The 25330-nt window shown below is 63.0% G+C and overlaps 3 protein-coding genes across 8 annotated transcripts; 2 read left to right on the forward strand and 1 right to left on the reverse strand.

The window, feature by feature from the left end:
- Nucleotides 1-489: 489 nt before the first annotated feature.
- On the reverse strand, nucleotides 490-3226 carry SLC52A2 (solute carrier family 52 member 2). Of its 3 annotated transcripts, none has more exons than XM_043879742.1 (5): nucleotides 2669-3226; nucleotides 2257-2449; nucleotides 1283-1664; nucleotides 1066-1189; nucleotides 490-961 (listed from the first exon to the last, which is right to left on the reverse strand). In XM_043879742.1, the coding sequence occupies exons 2-5, from the start codon at nucleotides 2384-2386 to the stop codon at nucleotides 749-751; spliced, it is 849 nt and encodes a 282-aa protein (XP_043735677.1). In that variant the 5' UTR covers nucleotides 2387-2449; nucleotides 2669-3226; the 3' UTR covers nucleotides 490-748. The 3 variants fall into 3 exon arrangements, with proteins under 3 accessions (XP_043735677.1, XP_043735676.1, XP_043735675.1); XM_043879741.1 differs by having other exon boundaries at nucleotides 1283-2156; nucleotides 2951-3190; XM_043879740.1 differs by having other exon boundaries at nucleotides 1283-2156; nucleotides 2669-3188.
- LOC122679231 (F-box/LRR-repeat protein 6-like) lies at nucleotides 3225-9044 on the forward strand. 4 transcript variants are annotated; one of them, XM_043879673.1, is made up of 12 exons: nucleotides 3225-3661; nucleotides 3924-4082; nucleotides 4246-4309; nucleotides 4605-4736; nucleotides 4811-4918; nucleotides 5005-5118; nucleotides 7269-7316; nucleotides 7391-7541; nucleotides 7847-7941; nucleotides 8047-8242; nucleotides 8400-8485; nucleotides 8749-9023. In XM_043879673.1, the coding sequence occupies exons 1-12, from the start codon at nucleotides 3270-3272 to the stop codon at nucleotides 8932-8934; spliced, it is 1731 nt and encodes a 576-aa protein (XP_043735608.1). In that variant the 5' UTR covers nucleotides 3225-3269; the 3' UTR covers nucleotides 8935-9023. The 4 variants fall into 4 exon arrangements, with proteins under 4 accessions (XP_043735608.1, XP_043735606.1, XP_043735605.1 ...); XM_043879671.1 differs by having other exon boundaries at nucleotides 8047-8485; nucleotides 8749-8934; XM_043879670.1 differs by having other exon boundaries at nucleotides 8047-9044.
- A 7377-nt stretch (nucleotides 9045-16421) lies between these two features.
- SCRT1 (scratch family transcriptional repressor 1) lies at nucleotides 16422-22787 on the forward strand. The gene is made up of 2 exons (XM_043879777.1): nucleotides 16422-17237; nucleotides 19199-22787. Exons 1-2 carry the CDS (start codon nucleotides 17123-17125, stop codon nucleotides 20140-20142), a joined length of 1059 nt encoding a protein of 352 aa, XP_043735712.1. The 5' UTR covers nucleotides 16422-17122; the 3' UTR covers nucleotides 20143-22787.
- The last annotated feature ends 2543 nt before the right edge of the window (nucleotides 22788-25330 follow it).

A 25330-nucleotide genomic window follows, 5' to 3' on the forward strand; every position in this document is an offset into this window, starting at 1 on the left:
GACATCCTTGGGCAGAAGAATCCTAAGACTGGCTGGACCCTCACACCCCAGTCTTCTGAGTCCCGCTCACAGAGCCCTTTCCACACAAGGACCTGGCAACAAGCCCCTGGTGTAAATCCGCACCCCCCCACCCCCTGCAGGATCCTCCATAAAGCAGCAGGGAAATGCTGCCACACCTGGGCCACAGACCCGGCAACCAGCAGGCAGCCCATGCAGTCGGGCCCTCGTGTCTGGCTGGCCTGGCCCACCACACAGCCTCTGGCTGCTGTAACCTGTACGGGTCTTTGGCCCGGACCCCAGGCCCTGGGAGCAGGTCTTCTCTGTCCCTCTGGGCACTTCTCTGTGTGCAGAGGACAGGGTTCCACGAACCTGGGATCTCCAGACACTGCCCCAGGGAGCAGCAGCCCCTCCTGAATAGGTCAGACTATGGCTCCAAATCAGAGGAGGTCTATTGGCACAGCAGAAGTTGTTCCTGGAATCGACTCCAACTCATGGAATAAAAATGCTTTATTATACAAATCCCACACAGGTCCTGGGCCAAGTCCACGTCCCCAGCTGGGCCCTGGCACTGAGCCTGCTGTGTGTCCCCCACCTGGCCTACAGTGCCAGGGTCGCCTGTGAAGTGTGCAACTGTCTGTAAGCAGGCCGCATGTGAGGCGGGCCTCCCCAGGCAGTGGACAAGCAGTCTCTGTGGCAGCCACACCCTGAAGACAGGTGGGGGGAGCAAAGTACGTCCCCCACACTAGGCTTAGGGGCCACAGGGGTCCACGCAGTCCTTCCCGCTGCGGAACACTTGGTAGATGCTGGTGGGAGGAAACATGGCCACGGCGCCGAGCAGGGAGCCCACCTGGATGGCCACGCCAGCGGCCAGCAATGCCGGCTGGCCCCCACTATGCAGGAGTGAGCTGGCAGCCACCTTCACGTACGAGAACACGCCCAGACACAGAACCCACGACACCACCTGGGAGAGTGGACACAGCAGCAGGCTGAGCGGAGATGCCCCGCTCTGAGGCAAACCCCTCCCGACTGCCACCCTTTTTGTTGCCCTGTTCCCAGACTACTCACCACAAGGGCCACCCCTGCAGAGGTGCCCACCAGCGGCGGGCAGGGGCTCAGGACTGCCAATACCATCAGGTAGGCCCCAAAGAACATGCCCAGCAGAGAAAGACCGCCCAGCCCTGCCAGGGACCTGACAAGGGTAAGTCAAAACTCAGAGCTGGCTGTGCCTGGCCCGGCCCTCACCCCTAAATCCCGTCCCGAGGGGCCTGGGCTCCCTGTGTACCTGCACAGAACACCCATGGCCAGAAAGCAGGCGAGTGGATTGGCAGCACTGCCCAGCACCACAGCCAAGTGGTAGGCGAGGCGCCCATAAGGCAAGCAGGAATAGCTCTGCACAGCGGGCAACACGCCGTTGGTCAGAGCGTTGGTGACGGCCAGCAGGCCCAGCAGGAAGGCAACGTGAGTGGAGAGCAGCCTGGGGGCCACAGGTTCTGGGCTGGGGGTGGCATCTGCTGCCGGGCTGGGGGGTTCCTGCAGGGGTGAGGCTTCTTCCTCTTCCTCCTCCTCCACTCCTGGGGCTCCCACCTGCAGGCCAGGCCCTGGGCTGCCCGTGGGTACAGATGGTGGCGATGGCAACAGCAGCAGGAGACCCTGAAAGGCGGCAGCTGAAATGACCAATAAGGTGGACAAGATCCCAAAGAAGGTGCTGGCGGGAAAACGCTCTGGGAAGTCGAGGGGGGGCCCAGGGGTGCCGTTGGTGGGGGTTGGTGGGCACTCGAGGCGGCCTACACCCTGCACTAGAGCCAGGATACAGGGCAGCAAAGCGCTGAGGCCTTGGCCCAGAAAGAAGGACCGCAAGAAGGGAGGCGGCAGGTGGCTCAGGAAGGGCAGGAAAGTGACGTTAGAAGCACAGCAGGCCAGCGCCAGCACGAAGGCCAGAGCCAGGAAGGCCACAGAGTGCTCCTGCCCTGCCACTGTGGTCACCTGCAGCCACAGTGGGGCCAGCAGGGCCGTGCCCACCACGCTCATCGCCTGCACCACCTGGATGGGGACCCGCTCGCCCTTGCCCGGGGCCAGCCGCCGCCACACGGTCACCACCAGGAGGCCCAGGTTCCCCAGAGCCACAAGCACAGAGAGGTAGGAGGGCAGACTCCAACCTGCAAGCAAAGAAAGAAGGCAGCCGTGTCAGGGGCAGGACGCCCAGGGAAGGAGAGCGGCTGCAGCCCTCGCCCCCGTCCCCCGGTCCCCCAGACTCACCCTCGGGTAGGTCTTTCACCACCACAGGCAGCTCCACCCAGATACCATTGACTGCAGCCCATGAGCCCATGCCAAAGAGGGCTACCAGCAGGTGGGTCAGCACCAGACGGCCCAGCGGGGGTGCTGCCATTCAGGCCAAGGCTGGAGCCTCCAGGACAGGGCAAAGGTCACAGCCAGCTCTTCTTTTCCCCACCTAGGTCCAAAGAAGATGCTTCGGCTCTGGGAACTGAAAACCTGGTCTGGCTTGAAGGGAACAGACTCGCATGCAGGATCACAACAGAAAAACACAAAACCGGAGTAAGGAGAGCACCAGGCGGCCAAGACCAGGGATACTGAGTGGGGTGCCAGGGGTGGGGTATGGGAGGTAGAAGGGGCCGGGCAAACCCGGGACACGACACCAGGATACACGTACCCCGCAGACAGGCAGGGTAGCGGGAAGCGTCGAAGCCCAGGGCAGAAAGAGTAAAGAGAGAGATGACCTTCGGGTCTGAGTGTCCGAGACCGCCGCCACCACACTCGCGCCTACGGAGACGGAACAAGGACTCCGGGAAAGGGCGCCGCACACCGCTGCGGCTTCTGCGAGCCGCGGGACAGTCGGAGCCGAGTCGGGGCTAGGGGTGTGACCGCGGCGGGCAGCGCCCTGCCCTACGTCGGGGAGCGGCGGAGTGCCGACCGGTGCGCCCAGATCCCGCACCTCCCGGTCCTGATCCTGAGCGCTGCCAGGCCCGGCGGCCGTCCGTCCAGCCACACTCTGAGGGCGCCGCCTCCGCCCCGGGCCACGACAGTAGAGCTAAGACGCAGCTGAGCCGGAGCGAGAGCCGCAACTCAACCTCCCGGCCTCGGCGAACGCGCTCTCCCGACCCGGCCCAGCGCCGGAAGCCCTGCCCCGGAAGTCAGGTGCTAACAATAGCGAGGGGCCGACCCGAGGTCCAGGCCCCGCCCCGGTCCCGCCCTTCCGCCATGGGGCCCGCCCCTTCCGTCCCCCGGTGGAACCTGGATCCCGGCGGGCGGTTATGGCTTCAGGGGCTGCAAGGCTGGCCCACCCGGCTCGGCGCCGAGTCCGGGTCGTGCACCCGGCCGCGGCGCAGACCCGCTCGGCGGAAGACTGGTGGTGGGACCGACTTGCTCCGAGCGGCTCAGGGTACCACCTGCTGCAGTCGGACAGCATGCTGCTGGTGCTGCCAGGTCCGGGGCCCGCCCGCCTCCGCGCGCAGAGGCGCGCCGCCCGCCAAGCTCGGCGGCTGCGGTCCCCGGGGTCCCGCGCGGTCGAGGCCAAGCCCAGTTCCGCGCCCGCGCCGCTGCAGGAGCCCGACCCGGGCTGGGGCGACCGCGTTCCCTTGGAAATTCTGCTTCAGATTTTCGGGTTGCTGGTGGCGGCGGATGGGCCTATACCCTTTCTCGGAAGGTACCCTAGGCCCTTTGCGCGCAGCGCCGTAGCTCAGGCCGACCGCATAGGCACTCAGCGGGGGCCCTAGCGCCCGCAAACGTGTCCACGGCAGCAGTCTCTCAGGATCTAGTTGGAACCCCCGGTGCCACACTTTGAACTGACCGCGGCGCTGTGAGAGTTGCGGGGGGCAGTTCCCTCTTAGGAAACCCCATAGCGGCAGCCAATGAGGGCGAGCGTCGGCCACGGAAGGCCCGGCCCCTCAGCAGATCCTTTCTCCCAGGGCTGCCCGCGTGTGTCGCCGCTGGAACGAGGCTGCCTCCCAGCCTGCACTCTGGCACACCCTGACCCTGTCTCCCCCGCTGGCTGGCCGCCCCGCCAAGAGTGGGGCCAAGGCTGAGAAGAAGCTCCTTTCTTCCCTGGAGCGGCTTATGCCTAATCGGTGAGGAATTCCATGTTTTTCTTACTCCCTCACATCACTTTTGTGGTGTTTGAAAGCCCCAGGCCCCTTCCTGCATCCCTGCACCAAGGGGATGGGGCGGGAGAATGCTGGCAGAAGGGGAGCAAGGAAACAGCCTGCAGCTCTGCCTCTGCGGTCCCCCCAGGTTCTCACAGCTCCAGAGGCTGACTCTCATTCATTGGAAGTCCCAGGTACACCCTGTGTTGAAGGTGAGAGCGGGAGGCTGCCCTAAACATCAGCCATGACACTCTGGGTTGCCCAGTACTTCCAGGAAGTGAGTCAGGTACCGTGGGGGCCCAGTGATGCCCCATGAGGATGCCTGCTTGGTTTTCTGTTCCTGGCATCTCCTCCAGGAGGGAGGAGTGAAAAGTGGGAGCACCCAGGTAGGCCTGGTATGGCCAGAAAGGAGCTCATTGCTGAGACAGTGAAGTGGCGCTGGCACCAGCCGTTGGTCTCTTTCCCTTGCCTTTCTCCAACCCCCAGCTGGCCCTCTGTCTTCCACAGCTGGTTAGTGAGTCCTGTCCTCGGCTCACCTTCCTCAAGCTTTCTGACTGTCATGGTGTGACCCCTGACGCTCTGATCATGATAGCCAAAGCCTGCCCTCAGCTCCACAGCCTGGACATACAGCACTCAATGGTGAGCCCTATGTCCCCAGGGGCCCCAAGGAACCCTGGGCTGAGGTGGCAGGTACCCCTGTGCTGGGTCCCTAGGTGAAGTCCACGGCTGTGGTAAGCTTCTTGGAGGAAGCTGGACCCCGAATGCGGAAGCTGTGGCTGACCTACAACCCCCAGACAACAGCCATCTTGGGTGCACTGCTGGTAGGTTGGTGATAGTCAGGAGCAGAGCTGGATGCCAAGCCAGGGACTGCCAAACACCCGACCTCGTGTTTTCCCCACCTCTACAGGGCAGCTGCTGCCCACAGCTCCAGGTCCTGGAGGTGAGCACTGGCCTCAACCAGAACATCACTCCCTTCCAGCTGCCTATCGAGGCCCTGCAGAAAGGCTGCCCCCAGCTGCAGGTACCTGACGCCCCATCTCTTGCACCTGTCACCCCCCTCCCCATCTGCAGCCTGGGCCTTGCTCCCAGGTGCTGCGGCTGTTGAACCTGACGTGGCTGCCCAAGCCTTCCGGGCGAGTGATGACTCCTGGCCCAGGTTTCCCCAGCCTTGAGGAGCTCTGCCTTGCTAGCTCCACCTGTAGCTTTGTGAGCGACGAAGTCCTGGGCCGCCTGCTCCACGGCTCCCCTCACCTGCGCTTGCTGGATCTGCGCGGCTGTGCTCGGATCACGCCTGCTGGCCTACATGATCTGCCGTGTCAGGGTCAGTGCTTCCTGGGTGGCAGGTGGGCAGGCGGGATGCAGGGATCCTTGCCCACCCAAAGCTCATACCCGCTCCTCTCACCTCCAGAGCTGGAGCAGCTTTACCTGGGCCTGTACGGCATGTCAGACCGGCTGACTCTAGCCAAGGAAGGCAGCCCTCTGCTCACCCGGAAGTGGTGTCACAGTCTGCGGGAGCTGGACTTGAGTGGCCAGGGCTTCAGTGAGAAGGACCTGGAGCAGGCCTTAGCTGCCTTCTCAGGCACCCTTGGGTGCTCCCAGCTGGCCCTGTGCTCCCTCAACCTCAGGGGCACTCGGGTTACACCAGGCACAGTCAGGTTAGCAACCCCCTAGTTCCTTGGAGCCAGTATAGCTTAGCTCCCGTCCTGCATGGCTTCCCAGCTCCAGGGGTCAGAAAAGGGAGCCCATACTGGCCAAGCCCCTGCTTGGGGTTGGCCTTAAGGACACCCAAGGGTACTCAGGGTGGGCCTCAATGGGTGTAGGGGGCATAGCCAGCTTTGGTGCAAGGGTAGCAAGGGTTCCCTAGACTGGCTCAGCCCTGCCAGTGCTTAACCTGCCGTGGCCTGCCCTGCCTCCACAGCTCTGTGATAAGCAGCTGCCCAGGTCTGCTGTACCTCAACCTGGAGTCCTGCCGCTGCCTTCCCCGGGGCCTGAAGCAGGCCTACAGGTGCCCAGAGGAAGTCCAATGGTGCCTGGAGCAGCTGCTCACCAGCCTCCCCTCCCCCAGCTAGGCAGCTCCAGGCCCCTCTGCCAGCCAGCCCTGCCCTGCCTCTTTTCCCAGTTTTGGATATTTGAGTGTTTTGTTATAATAAAACCTTTTCTGGAACTCGTGTGTGGTCTTTGGGATTAGAGTGAGGGGACAGGGGTTGTCCCTGAGGGAACTACTTGGGGTTATCCCCCAGAGTTCCTGAGTTTGCCTGTGGCTGTGCCTTGCCAGTTCCCTCCTGGACTGACTGTGTGTGCATGTGTGACCCACCCTAGGGCACTAAGGTGAGCTGCCTCTGATAGTATGTGAGGCTGACTAGGACAGAGCTAGCAATGGAGAGAGGGTGATCACGCTCAGTCATGGGCTCCTTGTGGGCACTTGCCTGCCGATTTCTCTCCAACTTAGGCCTGGGGTGTCTCACTGTTAAGGCTGACTTGGACCCCAGTCAGGGACTAAAAGGCCTGGATGCAGGGCGGGGACTGGAATCCGACGGGGGCGGGGGTGGGGCCGAAGCGAGGGGCCCCTAGCCTGGGATTTGGCGCTGGAATCCAGGCTGAACCCGCCCGAAGGCGGCCAGAGCCCTACGTGGGGCGGGCCTTTCTGGGCCCGAGCCCTAAGGGAGCACAGGCCAGGTGGGAGCACACAGGGATGCCTGAGAAGGCAGCTAAGGCCTGCTCCAGGTCCTTCTCACTGAAGCCCTGGCCACTCAAGTCCAGCTCCCACAGGCTGATACCACTTCTGGGTGAGCAGAGGGCTGCCTTCCTTGGCTCGAGTCAGCCGGTCTGACATGCCGTACAGGCCCAGGTGAAGCCGCTCCAGCTCTGGAGGTGAGAGGAGTGAGCATGAGCTTTGGGTGGGCAAGGATCCCTGTATCCTGCCTGCCCACCTACCACCCATAAAGCACTGACCCTGACATGGCACATCATGCAGGCCGGCAGGCGTGATCCGAGCACGTAATGTGAGCCAGGCTGTATAGGGGGGCCTCCAGTGGGGCAGGGGCTAGCCGGGAAGTTCACGCCCACCACAACAGAATGGTCCCTTCTAGAACCAACTACCCAGAGCTTCTAGAACCCAGCGCCGCGCAGCCTAGACGGCCACCTGCTGTCGCTCCCCTGTCTTCTCCTCAGACCTCCTGCTCCTTCCTGACCGCAGCCCTGGAGGCATTATTCTCCCAGGTATGAGCGTAGCTGTGGGCAGTGGGCAGTGGCAACAGACGAGCCGCCCATCTGACTATGCGTACCCGACCCAGGCCCCCAAGGGCCGGATCAGCGGCCTGCCTACGACCTCTAGCGGTAAGCCCTTCCAGCTCTGGGCCCAGGGACTCTTCTGCACCGAGCGCAGCCTCGCCAGGCGCCTCAAGAACAACAGTTTCTACCCGTTCACGCAGCAGCAGCCCAACGGTGCGCGCGGACCTAAGTCAGGGACCGGGACTCGAACGCTGAAATTGGGGCTGGAGCGGGGGGGAGGGGCGGGGGGGACGCGGGGCGGGGACTGGAATCTGAATAGGGCGGGGCGGGGCGGGGCCAGAGCCCCGGGCCCGGCCTGCTGCGGCCGGATTAGGCGCTGGAACCGCAGGTTGGACCCTGACGTGGGGGCCCGGGCCCTACGTGGGGCTGGCTGTTCCGGGCCCGAGCCCTGGCGCTGCCACCTCGGGCAGCGAGCAGGAGCCCGGTGTTCTCACGCGTCTTCGCCGCGCCGCCCCCAGTCTTCGTGCTCGAGTACTACCTGGACACGCTGTGGAAGGGGACGCTGCTCTTCATAGTCTGCATCTTGCTCATCAGCTTCGGCCTCGTGAGCGAGGTCTGAGCTCCCGGGCGCGCCCCCACGACCTTCCTACCCCGGGGGCCCGGCCCCACCCCGCCCCCGGCCCCGCGGCGGCTCAGGGAGTCCCTGCTGCGCCCGCAGGTGCAGAAGCAGGAGACCTGGGGCTTCCCTGCGTACGGCGTGGGAGTGGGCCTGTGGCTGATGATCTCGTCGCTGCCGCGGCGCCGCCTGGTGCTGAACCACGCGCGCGGCGTGTACCACTTCTCCATCCAGGGCCGCACCGTGTGTCAGGGCCCCATGCACCTGGTCTACGTGCGCCTGGCGCTCAACTCAGACGGTGATGCGAGGGAAGGGCCGCGGACTACGGGAGGGCGCGCAAGGGACGGGAAGCCACGTGGAGTGGGGAGGGGCGGACACGCGGGCCCACGCCCCGCCCCCGGAACCCCGCTCCCGCTCCCCAGAGTCCCGGGGCTGAGCAACTTGCCCCTTACTAGCCTACCGAAGGTGCTTCTTCCAGCTGGTTCTGTGCGGGCACAAGCTGGAGCCGCTAGTGCTGGTGCAGCTGTCGGAGCGCTACGAGGTGCGTCCGACCCAACCCGCCGCGGGCGCAGACACGCTTCTCTCCCCTCTCGGTTCAACGGGACGCCGACCACTGTTTAGGCTCTTAAGATGGGGCCATTTCGCAGTTGGATGGTGCATACAATGGGCTCCTGGCCCGGGCCCTCAAGCTGGTAGCCGGCAGAGAGGGTGCCAGGGCTGACGGGCAGGGCTGGAGGTGCGGTTTGGCAAGGGGAGGGACGAGCAAGAGTTGACCTGACCTCCACTCGCCACCCGCTCACACAGCAAATGGAATACCTGGGCCGGTACATTGCCAGGAAGCTCAACATTAACTACTTTGACTGCCTGGCCATGTCGTACCGGCACGTGGTCCGCCACTGGCCGCTGGGGACCGCCTTCAGCCCGGGCATCGTGCTGCGCAAGACCGGTGCCTACGACGGGGGGAACCCTCAGTGGGACCCGGACGTGTGATGCTGCCAGCAGGCACCCACCCCTCTCCCACCCCAAGAGGCGTTCTGCCTTCCCCTCCAGTCCCCCGCCTCCACCCCACCACTGGCCTTCTTCTCAATAAAGCAACCTCTTGCTTCAAGCCTGGTGGTTTTCTTTGTGTGAGTCGGAGCTGCCTCTCCGGGATCCTTCCCTCCTGCACAGCTCACAGGGCCTCAGGGAGGCTGCCAGGAAGCAACGGGGAGTTTGGGTTGGAAGATGGTAGCATAGTAGTGGGACTGAGCCTGACAAGCAGCCAGGCATCTAGGACACTGTGGGACACACTGCCTTTCACGGTCAGTAGAAGTGCTGACCAATGAGTCAGAATCTGATTGGTTCAGTCTGGGCCAGATGCCTTTTCTAGTCCAATCAGAAATGAGACAAGAGCACAGCCAAAGGTCAAGCCCTGTGTCTTCTGGTGGACTCCACTCCCCAGAGTTGCTGCTGCTGCACCTGGGCCAGAGCTCAAGGCCTGCTGGGGACAGACCCACGGTGCCCCTGGAGCATGCTCCTGCCTGACTTGTGGGGCCCCAGTCCCATGTTCTCTGAGCAGTGGGTGTTTTTGCTTCCTGGGTGCTGGAGGCTGCTGTGGGAGCAGAGAAGTCACCTCGGTTTCCTGTCAGGGTTTTTCCTCAGGGCCATGCCCATGACCCCAGTCTGGTCTTTGTGCTTCATGCCAGCTTAGTGTCCCTGGAACCAGGACCACCTGCATAATTTGCAGGGCCCCATGCAAAATGAAAATGCAGAGGTCCTTGTTAAAAAGTTATTAATTTCAACTGAAAAAAAAAAAAGTTATTAATTTCCAGATGGCAGCACTAGAGCATTAAACCAAGCACTGGCTCCCAGACCTCATGTCACATGCTTGTGACACTGGCCCTGCCTGGAACCCTGGCTCAGTGTTGCTCACTTTTTGGCTCCCAGCATCTCTGCCCATCTCTGGAGTGGAGTCTGGAGGCTAGGTGGATGGCTTTAGGCAATCCCAGGGAGCAACTGTTGTTCATGGCTCAAGGCTAGGAACCCCTACCTCTCAGGAGGGGTTCTACCAGGAGATGGGCTCAAGAGGTTGGGCAGAGCCCAGCTGTAGAGGTACTGGGATAGGTTGGGGGTCAGTGCAGCAGGGAGGTATGGAGTGTGGAATGTGAGCCAGGGGCTCGGCTGCCTGGGTGAGTGCCTGTGACCAAGCCAGGCCTGGGATGCCCAGGCTGTCTGTCAGATGTGGACAGGGGTTAGAAAGGCATGCCAGCTGCCTGGGCTCCAGAAGCTTGGGCTCCGCTCGGTCAGTCAGTGAGGCTTTAGGGTGGGCTTTGTTTCCACCCAGTGACCCAAAGCCTCTGCCCACTTGGAGCTGATGGCCTAAGGGTGACCCAGGTTGAAGCACCTACTTCTTTGCTGTCAAAGTGGCTGGAGGAGGGTGGGGTTCCTTCAGCTAGGGGATTGGGGCTTTGCAAGGATTCAGCATTTGAGCTGATATGAGAAGTTGCGATCGTGCGGAGCTCTGGGGGAGAGACTTCTGGGAAGAGGGAGTGTGAGGGTGTGACGCAGGGTGGAACTGGACGTGTAGGAGAAGCCACGAGAAGACAGGCTGGGCTGAGGAAGGGGACCAGGGCCTCGGGAAATCTCTGGGGAGTTGTAAGCACAGATGTACTGCCATCTGAGGAGGATGTGGGGAAGGACCAGAAGGCTGCATGAATGTGCAGGGAGAGAAGGGCACAGGGGAACAGAGAGGATTGTGGGCAGGTCTGAGCCCCATTGAGGCCATAGCAGACAGGATTTGCGGGTGGGCTGGATGCAGGCTGGAAAGGAATCCAGGGTGGGACTTGAGCTGGGCAGGCAGAACAGTGAAGGAAGGACTCAAGGGTGGAAGACAAGTGAATACAAAGAAGCACCCTGATCTCAGGTGCTTCAAACAGCAATGATGTACTTGTTGTCATGGTTTTGTGGGCTGGCTGGGCTCAGCTGTGTGGTTCCACTCCATATGTGTAGCTGGAATTGCTCATATGGCTGCATCAGCTGGGATCTCAGTTGGGGCCAGAATGTCCAAGATGACCCCCATCCTCCAGGGCCTCTTTTCAAGTGTCTCAATATTCAGCAGACTATCTTGCTGCTGGCTTGCAAGAGGGAGTGTTATAAGAGGACAAGACCCAGGGGCCACAGTGTGCACCATCTGCATGCATCATTCATACTATATCCCAATGGATAAGCAAGTCATGTGGCCAAACCCAGAGCCAGAATGGGAAGGATCTACCAAATGTGTGAATACCAGCAGGATCCTGGGAGCCACGAATGTAAGTAGCCCACCACAGTCCACCATCTGGCTCCTCCCAAGACCTCCAGCGTCTCGTCCCACCCCAGAACTCAGCTCAGACTGCAAGTCCAGGGTCTTGCATCTAAGTCAAGTCCACATACAAATGAGATTCCTCAGGTGTCCTTTATTGGGTATGGCCCTCTCAGGGGTCACTGTCCTTTGCTGCCCAGTACCAATGTCTTGAGGCCCATTGTTTCATCTATTTTGTCCAGTTTAAAAAGCTATTTATTTTTGGCTGCATTGGGTCTTTGTTGCTGTGTGCAGGCTTTCTTTAGTTGTGGAGAGCAGGGGCTACTCTCTAGCTGCGGTGCTCAGGCTTCTCCTTGCGGTGCCTTCTCTTGTTGCAGAGTATGGGCTCTAGGGTGCCAGACTCCAGTAGTTGTGGCTTGTGAGCTACAGAGCACAGGCTCAGTGGTTGTGTTGCATGGACTTAGTTGCTCTGTGGCGCATGGGATCCTTTTGGACCAGGGATCGAACCCGTGTCCCCTGCAAGGCAGATTCCTAACCACTGGACCACCAGGGAAGCCCTATTTTGTCCAGTTCTCTAGTTGTTCCAGGTAGGGTGGTAAATCTGGTTCCTGTAGCTGCACTCTGTGCTGGAAGTGACATCCACCTTAGTTTCTCTGGAGTTCAACTAGTTTGATGCTTAAGTCAAGGCCTGACCCTCACTACCCTCTGCACTTTGGCTGCAGAGTTCGGAGCCTACCTCAGTACATGTGACCAAGGGGCTGGGCCTTCAGCAGCTAGACAAAGCTCTCCGCCTCTTGCTGTCCTCCCTCTGGGGCATCAATAGAGATGAACCACAGCCATCCCACCCCCAGTCCCTTTGGTGATTGCTGCTCCTGCCCTTCCCAAACACCAGGTCCTGGGCCTGCTGCCACGTTTCCTCCCTGCTGTGTGATCCCTGCTCACCGCTGGCCAAAAGTCTAACCATCAGACCTCGGCCTTCTGCTTCGGCCTGAGTTCTGCCTGCACCACTGATGGGTCCTCGCTGCCAGGCAGGCAGTGGGTGAGTCTGCCCAAGTTCCTGCTGCCTGCCTTCTTGGACCGTTTGTTCCTGACGCCTGTCTACATTCTCCAAAAGGGAACCACTGAGGCAGCAGTGTGAGGACATGCCCCTTGGTCAACCCCGAGGAGGAAAGAGAGAAAGCAGGAGGGCCGAGGCCAGCCCAGCACCTGCGAGGGCTCCAGCGTCAGGATGGCTCACCAGAGATGTCACGCATCAGGCTGAGACGCCAGGTCTTTGCCTTCCACATTGATCAGCCGTTGGGTGCTGGCCACCACTAGAAGGCTGGGATGTGGGGCCAGGGGCAACCCCTGGAGCCTCTGACAACTGAAGGTGACCCCGTAGGCAATGGAACCAGAGTCCTTCCCAGGAGGACCATAGAGGCCATGTGTCATGTGTGCACCCCAGAGAAAAGTCCCAGGAGTGGCAATGGAGGGTGGGACATAGGCCAGCAAGTGTTTAGAAGACTGACCAGTGCCCTTGGTGAGGAAGTGTGGTCTCAGGTTCCTGTGAGAGTGAGAAGGTAAATGGGCAGCAGAGAGGAGGCCGCAAGCCTGTCCTCGGTCTGGGGAGAGCGGGGGAGGAGCCTGCTCCAGGCCATGGACCCCAAGTTCCAGAGCAGATGTTGAATGAAAGTGGCAACCCCGTGGCAAGGTCAGGGAAACAAGCATACGGGGCCCACACTATATCAGGAAGTACGGGCTGCCAGGCCACCGCCCATCAAGCCTCTCTGCAGCGCAGGCAGGATGGCAGCCGGCTACCCGCTGCCAAAGCTGACCTTGGCGCTGGCCTTCCTCTGGTCACCTTCTCCCTCCTCCCCAGGGCTCACTCTGCCCCTGCTCTGGAGTCTCCTCTAAAATTCCCCAAAGAACACTCCTGGACTCAAGTGCCCGGTGACTTGATCGGGCAGACACCATGTTAACACATGGAACTCGGGCACAGAGGTGTTTCAATTCTCTGGGAGTTACAGCTTAGGCTGAGGATGAGAGACGGAGACTGTGAGTGGTTCTGGCAGCTGAATCCCTTGGACTGAGGAGGGACCTGGGCCACTTTGGGGAGGCTGGCCTCACCAATAGCCAGCTGGAGACACTGGACACAGCAGGCTAAGGGGATGCTCCTCCCCAAAAAGGAAGCAGGCAGAGCCTAGTGGGACTTCCTGGTATCCCCAGGCAGGGCTAGATCAACTCAGAGCAGGAGGCTGGGGGTCTCTGATACAACAGCCAGGCCCACCTGCTCTTATGTGTTTATTTCCTAAGAGAAAAGTGGCAGTTTGTGATGGGGAGAGGGACAGAGATGAGCCCAGATTGGTTGTGAACTGGTCTTAGGTGATGGTGGTGACAGGCACACAGTCTGATGCTCTACACTTTTGTGCATATCTGATATTTTCTATAATGAAATGTAAAAAAAAAAAACAAACCCCAAAATCTGAATTTGCATATTTGTTGTTTAATGTCCTTTCTGGTGAAGCCTCATTTCTTGTGTAGTAAAATACCTGTGTGTCTCCCCCTAAAGTCTGACTTTTTGGTTACCTGGGACCTGCCAGGCCTCACACACCTAGAAGCAGAGGCAGGCAGAGAAACACAGAACCAACACCAAATCCTTCCCATCTGACATGGATGAGGAGCTGCTGCTGCAATGTGAAGCAGGATGGGGCAACTGAGACCTTCAGGCTGAGAGGCTCCTCGGGGTGCAGTGCGTGCACACACCTGGGGTGCTGGAGAGCACGGAACCACTGGGTCTGCCACAGAGACCCCGGTCTCCTCTTCCGCAGAAAGGCCCCAGTGGAAGACTCATGGTGGCCCGAGGGGAAGGGGCTGCAACTTTCCAAAAGCGTTAGTATCTCCAACTGTCCTTTCCCAGCCTCTCGCTGGTGGGCTGGACCCCATCGTGGGACACAGTGACCTCGACCTCAGGGTGCCTGAAAGGAGGCAGGCGAGGAGGACTGAGTAATTGCTCACGGGCCCCATGTGCACTCCACACTCCAACTGTTCTGGACTGATGGCCAGGGCCTAGGCCCAGCTGCCCCTCCCTGCTGAGCGCCCCAGGGGCTGCAGGCTCTAACCACGCGAGGGCAAGCAAGGGCGGCCCAGATGATCCCCTTGGGAGCGCCTGGCGGGGGGGACACATGTGTCAGTGCTCTGACACTGCCCTGTCATCAAGAACGTTGGGAGCCAGGGGATGGGAAATTGACAGAGAGGCAGGAACTGGCACCAGGAGCCGGGGAAGGAGAAACAGAGAAGTTGGCTGAGGGAAGCCTGAATGAAGACAGAGATGAGGGAAAAGTGGAGGGCGATGGAGGAATGTGACTGAGGAAAGAGGTGCGGAGTGGGGCCAAAGGACGGCCAAGGGAGTGAAAGAGGACGAGGTGGAGGAACAAAAGCGCACGACAGACGACGGGGCGATGGGACCAACAGAGGTGGACAGGGACGCGGTCCGACCGCAGTGTTGGGGCGGACTTTGCGAGAGGTGGGGAGCTCCGGCTGAAGGGACTGCGCCTGGCACGTCCCGCTGGCGCCCCGAGGGTTCGCCCGGTAATTAGGCCTCGGTCCAGATGGGCCCCCAGTCCCGCAATCAAAATGCTAATTGGCCCCGCGCCTCCGGCTGCGCCTCCGCCGGGCCCCCCGGGAAGGGGCAGGGATGAGCCGCTCCGCCGAGCGGGATCCCTGCCCCCGCCCCCACTGCGGGCCCCGCCGGCTGCGGCTCCGCGATAAGGGGGCTGCCGCGTCCCGTCCCCGCCCCTCGGGAGCACCAGCCACGCAAGATGAATATCCCACCGCCGCCACAAAGCGGGCCTGCGGTCCCTGCCGCGCCCCGCGCCCGGCGCCGGGCCGGTTCGCTCACAGCCACGCTCGCTCGGCTCCTGTGTTGCGACGCTAGGTGAAGCCGAGAGATCGGCGGGCGGCGGCGCGCCGCCAAAAGCGCGCCCCCGGAGCGGCCCTCCAGCCGCGCGTCTGGCCGGGTCCGCGGGCCCGCCGAGCAGCCCCGCACAAGGTCACCGCGCGCCGCGACAGGTGCGCGCGCCCCCGCCTCGCACGCGCTTCCGGCCGGGGCGCGCCCGCACAGTCCCGAGGCCGCCCCTGCGACCTTGGTCCCCAGAGACAGCCGGCCGCTTGGGGGCGCGCTCGGAGCAGGGAGACCCGAGCCAAGGGCGGGGGCGCGTGAGGGGACAATGGCGGCGCCGGGCCCTAATTGGGGACATATGTCCCCGAGCGCGGCCATTGTGCGGCCCGGAACTCCCCGCACCCCCGCGCCAGCCATTGGTCGCTGGGCCAGACGTCATGCGGGCTGTAAACTCTGGGCGGGCGGCCGGGGGAAGGGTTATCCGCCTGGTTGCGGGGCCGCGTGGGGGAGCTGCAGGCGCGCGGGAGGGCGGAAAACCACCAGTGAAACCGAATTTCTGGAGCAAGGGCACAGCAGCCCCCCTCTCCGCCTTCACACTCCGCTCGCTGCATCGCCGCTGCGCTCGACCTCCGCCCCTTGGGGGAAGGGCGGGGGTGCAGAAGGCCTCTCCAGCGGGCACAGGGTCAGCCCGGGTGACCGAGCGGCAGGGACACACTGCGGCACAGGGTGCGCGCAGCACTTCCACACAGCGCTTTCGCTGCCTCAGCATTCGCTGCTTCTCCGCTCGCCTCCCCCACCTGCCCCCGCAGATCCCTCGCCTCCACACCCGACAGCTGGGCTGGCCGGACCGACCATTCTGGGGTCCGCCCTGTGTTCTTCCCTCAAAGATCCCGAGTCCGGGCTCGTGGGCCCTAGGTCTGCTCCCACCTCTCCTCCCACGCCGCACAATGCTGCAGACGTCTGGGCCTCCGTTCCCGGAGCCTCTTGGGGGAACTCCACACGAGCTGGGGCCGCGGCATCCCCAAGACCCCTCCCAGGAGACCCTGGCGGGGGCCAGGCCCCGCGCAACCATTTCCGCCGTCCTCTCCCCCACCCCTCCCTCCCCCTACCGTCGCTCCTGGGCTTTAAAAGCCAGAGGCTGGGTCGGGCCGCAGGCAGAGGCGGCCGCGGGCGCAGGAGGCTGGGCCCGGGAGCTGTCCGAGCGCCGAGCCCCGCCCCCGGAGCCCCCATCCCTCCCTCCCACCTTCCCTCGTCCCGCCCTCCCCGAGCACCCCTCCCCCCCAGGACCCCCGCCCCCCGCCCGCCGCCGTCGCCGCCGCCGCTCGCTCCGGCTGCAGAACAATAAAGCAAGCCTCCCAGAGACCCCCGCCGAGGACCCCCGCCCGGCGGCCGAGCCCCCGCGGCCCGCCCCTCGCCGCTCGCTCGGGCTGTGCGCGCCCGGTCGCTGGCCGAGGTGCTGGCTGGGCCGGCGCTGGCCGCGGTGCTGAAGCTGCCGGCACTACCGCCGCCGCCGCCTTCTCCAGGCCCCGCGCCGCTACCTCCGGGGGCATGGGGGGTCGCTGACTGAGGCTCCGCCGCGGCGGCGGGGGGGAGGGGAAGGGGGCCGCGGAGCCGGGCCAGCCCTGCACCCACTCGCAGCCTCCGGGCCCGGGACGGAGCCGCTCCCCCCCTCCCCGCCCCCCCCAGCCTCCTCCCCCGCCTGTCCAGGGGCGGCACTGCGGGCTGGGAAGCCGGGACCAGAGGAGGAAAGGAAGGAAGGAAGGAAGAGAAGAGAGAAGAGAAGAGCAGTGAAGAATAGAAGAAAAGGAAGGAAGGAGAAAAAGGGGTCCGGAGCAGCAGAGGAGGAAACGCAGGACGGGCAGGCAGGAGAGAGGACGGCACCGCGCGGCAGCATCCAGAGGCCAGAGTGGGGACCCGCGCTGCCTCAGCCGCTCCTCGGATGGTGACGGGGCCCCGCCGCGGCCGCAGCCCCCCCGCGTCCCGGCTCCGCAGGCCCACAGCGCCGGAGCCCCGCAGGAATCATGCCCAGATCCTTCCTGGTCAAGAAGGTCAAACTTGACACATTCTCCTCGGCAGACCTCGAGAGCTCCTACGGGCGCGCCCGGAGCGACCTCGGCGTGCGACTGCAGGAGAAAGGTGCGAGTTGGGATGGGGCTGGGGGTGGCGGGCGAGGGGCTCAGTGCTGGAAGGGGTAGAGGGTCATAGAGTGGGGCTGAAGGGACCAGGAACCCTCGGCAATAGGCTCGGGAGGAACCAGAACCAGCAGGAGGCAGTGGCTGAAGAGGACCTGGGAGGGGATGGGGGTAGGGAGAGGGGAACGCATAGGTAGGCCAGAACGGAGCCAAGGCTGGGCAGGGAGAGCGTGGATGCAGGAGAGAACGAGGGGAACAGGGGTCAGGAACAGGAAGAACACACTGACCCACGCCCTGACCAACACAGAATGGACCCTGCTGACATGACAGGACCCAGCAATGTATGCAGACCGCACTCAGAAAACAGCCTGCCTCAGAACCCTCTTCTTTTCTTTGGCTGCACCTCTAGCCTCCCCTGCTAGGAAGTGCTAGGAGCTCTAGGGAGTAGCCATGTGGTCCAGTGGGGGCCGCCCACCTGTCGGGGCAGAGGCAGCAGCAGTGCCCCTGTCCCTGGAGCGGGGTCAGGGAGAAGGGTGTGGGCAGGTGGGCTGTGGGCAGGGAAGTCCAAGTGCTGGAGGCAGGGGGAGGCTCTTTGTGTCAGGGTGCCCAAATTCAAGGACAATTGCTAGCAAGTGGGCAAGGGGGCTGGGAGTGCCAGCAGCCTGGGGTGGTAAAACAAGTGTGACCTGCAGGAACATAAGCCTGTGTGCGAGCCTGTGTGCACCCATGTGACTGCGTGTGGCCATGTGACTATGTGCACTTGTGTGTGACCCTGTATGAGTGTGTGCCTGTCTTGTGTGCCACTACATGGGACCATGTGACTCCGAGGCCGCTATGTGCCCATGTGACTGGCAACCCCAGCTGAGAGTGTGTCTGGTTGGCTGCATGTCTGACCCTGCGTGAGTAGGTGGTGCAGGCCTGGCTCAGGGTGCGGCCCGCCCTGAGGGGACTCCAGAATTGACAGAGTCTGAGAGGCTGAGGGTAACTCTGAAGAAGCCAGACTCTTTCATCGTGTGGGGTGTGTATTTGAGACTTTGAGGTTGTGAGATCCATCTCATGCCTTGAGAACAACTGCAGTTGCAGGCATGAATAACGCTGCCTGCTTGCAGCTTGTCCCTGTGAAGGTGTCCACTGCTGCATGCCCTGGCACTGCCTCCAACACAGTGTCTCCCTGGTCACCTTTCGTGGGGTTCAGGAAGGCGCCACAAAGGATTAGGGCCTGGGGGGAGGGGGTAATGTGGAACAAGGTGGTACCCAACTGTGCAGGATGACGGAAAGGAGTGGAGTGGGGAGAAACAGAGTGGATGGAGGGAGACAGGGCTGGAATGGAAGGTGGTCAAATCTAGTGAGCAGTGGGAGACCTGGAAGATGAAAGGGAGGTAGAATTCTCTGAGGCTTGTTGGGAGACCCGGAGCACCAGAACAGGGCAGCATCGAGGCTGGACACAGGCTCTGGGCACGGTGGATGAGCCAGTGGGAACCGTGAGAGCAGGAGCGACGAGGTCCCTGGACGGGCGGTCCTGGCTTTGTGCGCTGCGGTTCTGCAGTGTGTTGCATAATCAAGGAAAACTGCTGAAGTGGGGAGAACCCGAGGGGGAGGGAGAGGGGGAGGGGAGGAGGGGAAGGAGGGCGAGGGAAGTGCCGCCCCTCCCCCCTGACCTTGAAGCTCCGCGGAAGCGGAGGGGGGGGGGGGCGGGGGGAGGCAGCCGCGCCCGAAGATGCGAGTCTTTCCCTCCTCCAGCGAGGGCGGGGTGCAGCCCGGCCGGGCCCCGGCTCATCTTTCCTCTCTCTCCTCCCTTCCCTGCCGTCGCCATCCTCCCTGCCCCACTCTCCCTCGGCCCCTTATCCTTTGTCCTCCCCGTTCCCTTCTTGCCGGCCCCGGTGTCTCTCGCCACCCTCCTGTGTGTCTTGCCTGCTGCCCGGTTCCCCTCCCGTTGTCTGCCTGTCTGTCCGCCTCGGCCCTTAGGATACCTCAACGACTACGCGGGGCCCGCCTCCGTCTACGATGGCGATGCCGAGGCGGCCTTGCTCAAAGGCCCATCCCCGGAGCCCATGTACGCTGCGGCCGTGCGGGGAGAGCTGGGCCCGGCGGCCGCGGGCTCGGCGCCGCCGCCCACCCCGCGCCCGGAGCTGGCCACAGCCGCGGGTGGCTACATCAACGGCGACGCGGCGGTCAGCGAGGGCTACGCAGCTGACGCCTTCTTCATCACCGACGGGCGCTCCCGTCGTAAGGCAGCCAACGCCAGCGCCGCCGCCGCCCCCTCCTCAGCCTCGGCGGCTGCCCCCGACGGCGACGGCGGAGGCGGGGTCGGGGCGGGCACGCGCGGTGCGGGGTCGGGGGCTGGGGGTCGGGGCGGCCCCCGCGCGGGGGCGGGCACCGAGGCGCGCGCGGGGCCTGGGGCTGGCAGCTCTGGAGGCCGGCACGCGTGCGGCGAGTGCGGCAAAACGTATGCCACGTCGTCTAACCTGAGCCGCCACAAGCAGACGCACCGCAGCCTGGACAGCCAGCTGGCGCGGCGCTGCCCGACGTGCGGCAAGGTGTACGTGTCCATGCCGGCCATGGCCATGCACCTGCTCACGCACGACCTGCGCCACAAGTGCGGCGTGTGCGGCAAGGCCTTCTCGCGGCCCTGGCTGCTGCAGGGCCACATGCGTTCCCACACCGGCGAGAAGCCCTTCGGCTGCGCGCACTGCGGCAAGGCCTTCGCCGACCGCTCCAACCTGCGCGCGCACATGCAGACGCACTCCGCCTTCAAGCACTTCCAGTGCAAGCGCTGCAAGAAGAGCTTCGCGCTCAAGTCCTATCTCAACAAGCACTACGAGTCGGCCTGCTTCAAGGGCGCCGCCGTCGGCGGTCCCCCGGCCCCTGCGCCCACCGCGCCGCCGCAGCTCAGCCCTGTGCAGGCCTAGGGCGGCGGTACCTCCGCCAGACGGGTTGGCTCTCAGCAATACGGGCCCCCAGGGAGGTCTCCGCCGGCGACCAGGCGGAGGGGCCGGAGGGCGGGCCCCTCCTCACAGCAATAGGGGGAGGGGGCCCGGCCCCGCCCCGCCCGCCAGGGGCCTTCCGGGCCCCTTCAAGCAATAGGGTCCCGAGGGGAGACCCACCCCGAGCCCCCTCCCTTCCCCTCCAGGGTGCCCCAGGCTTTTTCCCAGCAATAGGGTCGAGGAGACCCAGAACCGAACCTCATCTCCGAGTTAGGTCTCTGAGACCGGGGTGGGGTGAGGTAGGGAGCGCCCCCCTCCTCCCTCTTCTGCGCCCCTGGATCGCGTGGCAGAGACTCAGGTCTTCCCCACCCCTTCCCAAGCCTTCCAGAGCCCGGCCTGCGGCCTAGACGTTGGGGAGCAGCAGCGGGGGAGGAGCAGGGTGAGGGGCGCAGAGGCTACCTGCGCCTCCTCCTCGGTGTCCGCTGAGCCCCGGGAGTGTTAGACGCGTGCCGATCGGGGACTGGGGCGGACGGCGGCACCTCTCTCCCTTGGGTTCCTTCCGGGGCCTCAGTCCGAGCCGCTTTCCTACCCTCGCCTCTCATCCTCTGCCAAATCCGAATTCTTCCAGCCCGGCTTCCCAGGCTCTGTCCTCCATAACGAATAATAATGACGCATATCAAACCGCATGGACTTATCCGACCTCCTCAGACCCCGCTCCCGCCCTGCCCCGGGGCCCCCTCCCTCGTACCCGGGCATTCGGTGTTGGAGGACGGATTCCTGGGGCCCGGCAGGCAGGCCTGGGCACGGCCCTCTACACACCTCTCTGTATTCGCTTTGCGGGTAAAGCCCCCTAGGGGGGTTGCGGATGCGTCGGGTTTTCTTTCTGTATTTGTACGTTTTATTTATGAACGGATTGCACTCGGGTCCGGGAAGGGGCGCAGAGGCCCCTATCCTTCCCGCCGACGCCGGGGGCTTGGGATGTCCAGAATCATTTTCCCCGCCCCCGAACCCCGCCCACCTGGGCTCCGCCTCTCGGGAGCAGCAGGCCCCGCCTCTCAGAGGCGGCCCCCTCCCCGAGCCCCAGACCCCGCCCTCACTCTGTTGCCAACTTACACCCGTCTATGCCAAAGCCTCGGCGACGACCCCGCCCCAAGGGCCCGCCCCATTGGCCGCCGCCTTTGTGACGTCACTGCATGCAGCCCCAGCCCCTCTCCCGTCCCTTCCCGGAGCTGCCCGCTCCCAGTCCCTCTTAGTTAGTCCGAAGCCGACTATAGAGCAATAATGCGCACTGCATGCGAAGCTGCCGCCGCCTCTAGAGTTACTGAGAATCAGGTATTCCCCTGCCCTACCCACCCCATAGGCCCCTAGATCAGGGACGCTGCGCGGGGCCGGACGCGCAGACTTTCTCCCCCCTCTCCTGCTCCTTCCTCCCTCCCCTCCCCCCACTCCCCCCCACGGCAGAGGCCGGCGGGTGTAATGGTTTCAGGGGCGGGGCGGGGTGTTTTTCCCCAAGACCCCTCCTTCAGTCGTCCATCACCCACTCATCCTGCATTAGGCACCTACTATGTGCCAGGCCCACTGCTGAGTCCGCCAGGAGTGCGACGACCTGAGGGAAGGTGCATGTTGGTGGAGGGATCCAACCAGCTTTGGTGGGCCAGGGATGGTCACAGGTGCAGAGAAAGCCGCGGTCCCTAGACCCAAGCGTGGGCCCCTCACTCCTCCCCGCCCCAGCGTGGGGCCAGTGCTAGGCACAGGGGGCTCTGCTTTGACTTGGGCCTGGGTCCTCAGCTCAGATGGCACAGACCCAGGCCCCAAGGCCCAGCGCCACCAGGGCCACCAATACCGAATCCCATTCCTTCCATCCCCTGGCAATGGCAGCTTTGTCACGTCAGGCCAGGGTCCTGGGTCAGAGGACAAGGTGCATGCTGGAGCATTTGACCTGGCCCAGTGGCTCCGGGTCTCCCAACAAGCCTCGGAGAATTCTACAGTTGGGTCCACAGGGGTGGACCTGGGCCTCAGGGCCCGGCACAGCAGGGCTCATGTCCAAGACCCCTCCATCCCAGCTCAGTGTTCACACAGCTCCCAGACCGGGGCCTGCCCACTTGTGCTGGGCACACCCGCATGCACAGGCACACACAGGTGCCCCACCCTACCCTACACGCCTATCTACCTACCTACCTAAGGAGAAGGCCGGAGGGCCGTGGGCTGGCCAGGGTCTCCCGCTTCTCCCCACACCCCGCCGCCGTGGAAAGCCATGGGCCCCCTCCCGCCCCCATAACTAAGCAGCACAATAACCGACTTAGCGAATTCAGGTAGAAGGAACGTTTAGGTAGCACCTATTTTGTACTGATTCTATGAGTAGGGCCCGAGATGCGGGGGCCCTCGGGTGGGGGCTGCGGCTGCCGGCCCGCCTTGCCCCCACCCCCGCCTGCACCCCGCCGCCTTGTACATACTCCCACCCGGAACAGGCCGGGATTTTTACTCGGGCCGTGCCCCTCTTCCGCCCCCGTTTGGGGCCGGGCCGGCCGGACAGACGGACGGACGGACAGACCTCCTTCCTAAGCACAATAGCACCAGCTCCCCGGAGCGCCGCACCTCCACGAGGAGAATAAATGCCACTCTTGATAGAACTTGGAGTGTCGGGCTGATGTATACAAGGCTGGGCCCGCGCCGCAGGAGACACTGAGGAGTCTGGGGGGCATCTTTCTGGGCCTGCAGCATCTCAGAGGCCAGGCAGGTGCAGGCACTGCACTGGGAGTGGCAGTCTACCATGCAGCCCTGGAGTCATACCGCTGCCTTTTGCACATGTGTTTTCTTTGGCAAGGGGACAGTCTTCCACCCTGGAGGGCCGGCTCGGCAGACCAAATGCAAGAGGACATTCCTGAAGGCAAAGCAGCTGGCTTTCCTCCCATGGCAGGTGAATCTTCTCTGTGCCAGGAAGTGGGGAGCCTAAGTCAAGTCTAGCCCAGGACTGATCTAGAACCGCCACAGTGGGTACAGCAGGGCCTGTAAATCCTGTGGCCTAGGGTATTCCCACTCTTTTGGTAGGACCTGCTGCTGCCCCGACAGGCCTGACAGCCAAACAAGCCTTCCTCAGTGCCACTGGAGAAATGGGGACTGCAGACCCCTTCCTGCAGCCTGCCCTCCACATCCTGACTTCCAGATTCAGGGGACATGTCCCCACACTGAGGAGGCCTTCCTTGGTAGCTGGACCAGGCTGGTTGTGGGGAGGAGATAACCAAGGAATAAGAACTTCCCACGGCCACCCCCAGCCCTTGGGCTCCAGACAGGCTGAGTCAAGTTGAGAAGATGAATGGCAGGGCTGTGCTGGGCTCAGACAACCAAGGAACATAGACCCCTGCCCCAGGAAATGCCCTTGGCAACCAGGTAGGTAGGCACGAGCTAAGAGGCTCCAAATCTTTGGTGACATGTGGTCAAACTGGATTAGTGCAGGGCCAGCACAGCTGTCTGCACCCTGGCAGGGGACAGGCCCACCAGACTCCACTGGTGTGGACAGCAGGGGGGCCTGACCTGCAGTAGACCTGCTGCTCAGGGCGGACCACCTGAGGTGGCGCCCCCTTCTGGGGAGCACTGTCAGCTTAACAACCTCAGGGTGAAAGCCCCGGTTATTGGTTATTGGTAGAGCTTATGTAGGCATCACTGCCCAATCTGCATATGAAGAGTTTGAGCCTCAGGGAGAGAAGCAGCTTGTCAAGGGCTGCCTTTGACTAAAGCCCTACCCAAATGGGGCTTCCCTGGTGGTTCAGACCGTAAAGAATCTGCCTGCAATGTGGGAGACCTGGGTTCAGTCCCTGGGACGGGAAGATCCCCTGGAGAAGGGATGGCAACCCACTCCAGTGTTCTTGCCTGAGAATCCCACGGACAGAGGAACCTGGCGGGCTACAGTCCATGGGGTTGCAAAGAATTGGACGCGACTAACACTTTTTCTGCCCCAATACCCCACCCATCTGAACCTGAATACCTGGGTGGGTCCCATTGGCAGGAAGAGAGGCTCCTAGAAGCCCACTCCTCCCCAAGGCTCCTCGGCTTTGGGGCCTGGACTGACTGTTTCAGGACTCTGATGGGTGGCCGGGGTGGACAACGGATAGAGGCTGCCTCCCCAGTGCCTGGGACAGGCCCAGCCTTGTCTCCACAGGAGTCCATGAACAGGACTTTGCAATCCAGAGGCTGGGTGGTGTGGTGCAGGCTGCTGACCACTGTGTCCAGGGTCATCTCTCACGGGCCCAAGGCGCCTCCGACCTGGAGTCAGCCCACGGCTGTTTCTAAATCCCCAAACCCTTCCAGCTCTTCATTCGGCCAGCCTGCAGATTCCTCGTCCCAAGCCAGATGTTGCTTCCACCAAGGGGAGATTCCTCATTGAGCTTTCTTTCTTCAACAACTCCTCACGCACACACTTGTCCCCAAACGACCCCACCTACCTTAACCTTTACCCTCGTGCCTCTTCGCTGTGGCCTTGGCAGCACCTCACCCAGCATCCAGAGGTGCCAGGGCTATAGGCCCCGCCCTCCCGGAGGCCCCGCCCTGTATCAGCCATGGGCCCCGCCTTCCTCAAACAGGCCCCGCCCCGCGTTCGTACAGAGGCCCTTCCTGATTGGTGTCTTCGCAGTCCGTGCCTTCCCATTGGCTTGAGGCCCTGATATCTCTCTCAACTCCAGTGGTGGAACCCTTGGTTCCCTCACGTCCCCGGGCAGATCGGTTCTCCTTGATTACCCTAGACCCACCCTGGTCTCCTCACTCCGGCTGCTTCATGTTAGCTGACGGCAAGGAACCTGGACGCGGACACAGGGAGTACGCCCCCAACGTACCTTCACTCGTCATTGGCTACTGTGCTCTGCCTCTCCAGGCCAACAGGCAGCCTGAGCCGTCAATCTTCTCCTCTGCCAATCAGCATGCCAGCGAGGCCAGCCCTCTAGTCACGGCTCCGTACAAAAGGATGGCAAGTCCCGAAGGCGCCCAGGGACGGGTGCGCGCGGGTTAGGGGACTTCCCACCTGCTGCCTGGGAGAGGGAATGGAGAGGGAAAGGCAGAGCTCCCGGGACTCAGCCCTGCTGCGGGTTCCTGAGAGGACTCTCTCCTCCTTCCATCCTCCCTTGGGAGCTATACTGAGAGTCGTAGCACTGAGTGGCCCAACTCTGCCTATGAATAGACAAAG

Source organism: Cervus elaphus, chromosome 21, assembly GCF_910594005.1.
Source record: "Cervus elaphus chromosome 21, mCerEla1.1, whole genome shotgun sequence".
NCBI lineage: Eukaryota > Metazoa > Chordata > Mammalia > Artiodactyla > Cervidae > Cervus > Cervus elaphus.

Excerpts from the sequence above, each read along its gene's own strand:
- SLC52A2 (XM_043879741.1), bottom strand. The coding sequence starts at position 2,386 with ATGGCAGCACCCCCGCTGGGCCGTCTGGTGCTGACCCACCTGCTGGTA. Across the intron at positions 2,157-2,256 it reads GGTGAAAGACCTACCCGAGG|GTTGGAGTCTGCCCTCCTAC; the intron begins GTGAGTCTGGGG and ends CTTTGCTTGCAG. Across the intron at positions 962-1,065 it reads CTGCAGGGGTGGCCCTTGTG|GTGGTGTCGTGGGTTCTGTG; the intron begins GTGAGTAGTCTG and ends CCACTCTCCCAG.
- LOC122679231 (XM_043879670.1), top strand. The coding sequence starts at position 3,270 with ATGGCTTCAGGGGCTGCAAGGCTGGCCCACCCGGCTCGGCGCCGAGTC. Across the intron at positions 4,083-4,245 it reads GAGCGGCTTATGCCTAATCG|GTTCTCACAGCTCCAGAGGC; the intron begins GTGAGGAATTCC and ends CGGTCCCCCCAG. Across the intron at positions 4,310-4,604 it reads AGGTACACCCTGTGTTGAAG|CTGGTTAGTGAGTCCTGTCC; the intron begins GTGAGAGCGGGA and ends TGTCTTCCACAG.
- SCRT1 (XM_043879777.1), top strand. The coding sequence starts at position 17,123 with ATGCCCAGATCCTTCCTGGTCAAGAAGGTCAAACTTGACACATTCTCC. Across the intron at positions 17,238-19,198 it reads CGTGCGACTGCAGGAGAAAG|GATACCTCAACGACTACGCG; the intron begins GTGCGAGTTGGG and ends CTCGGCCCTTAG.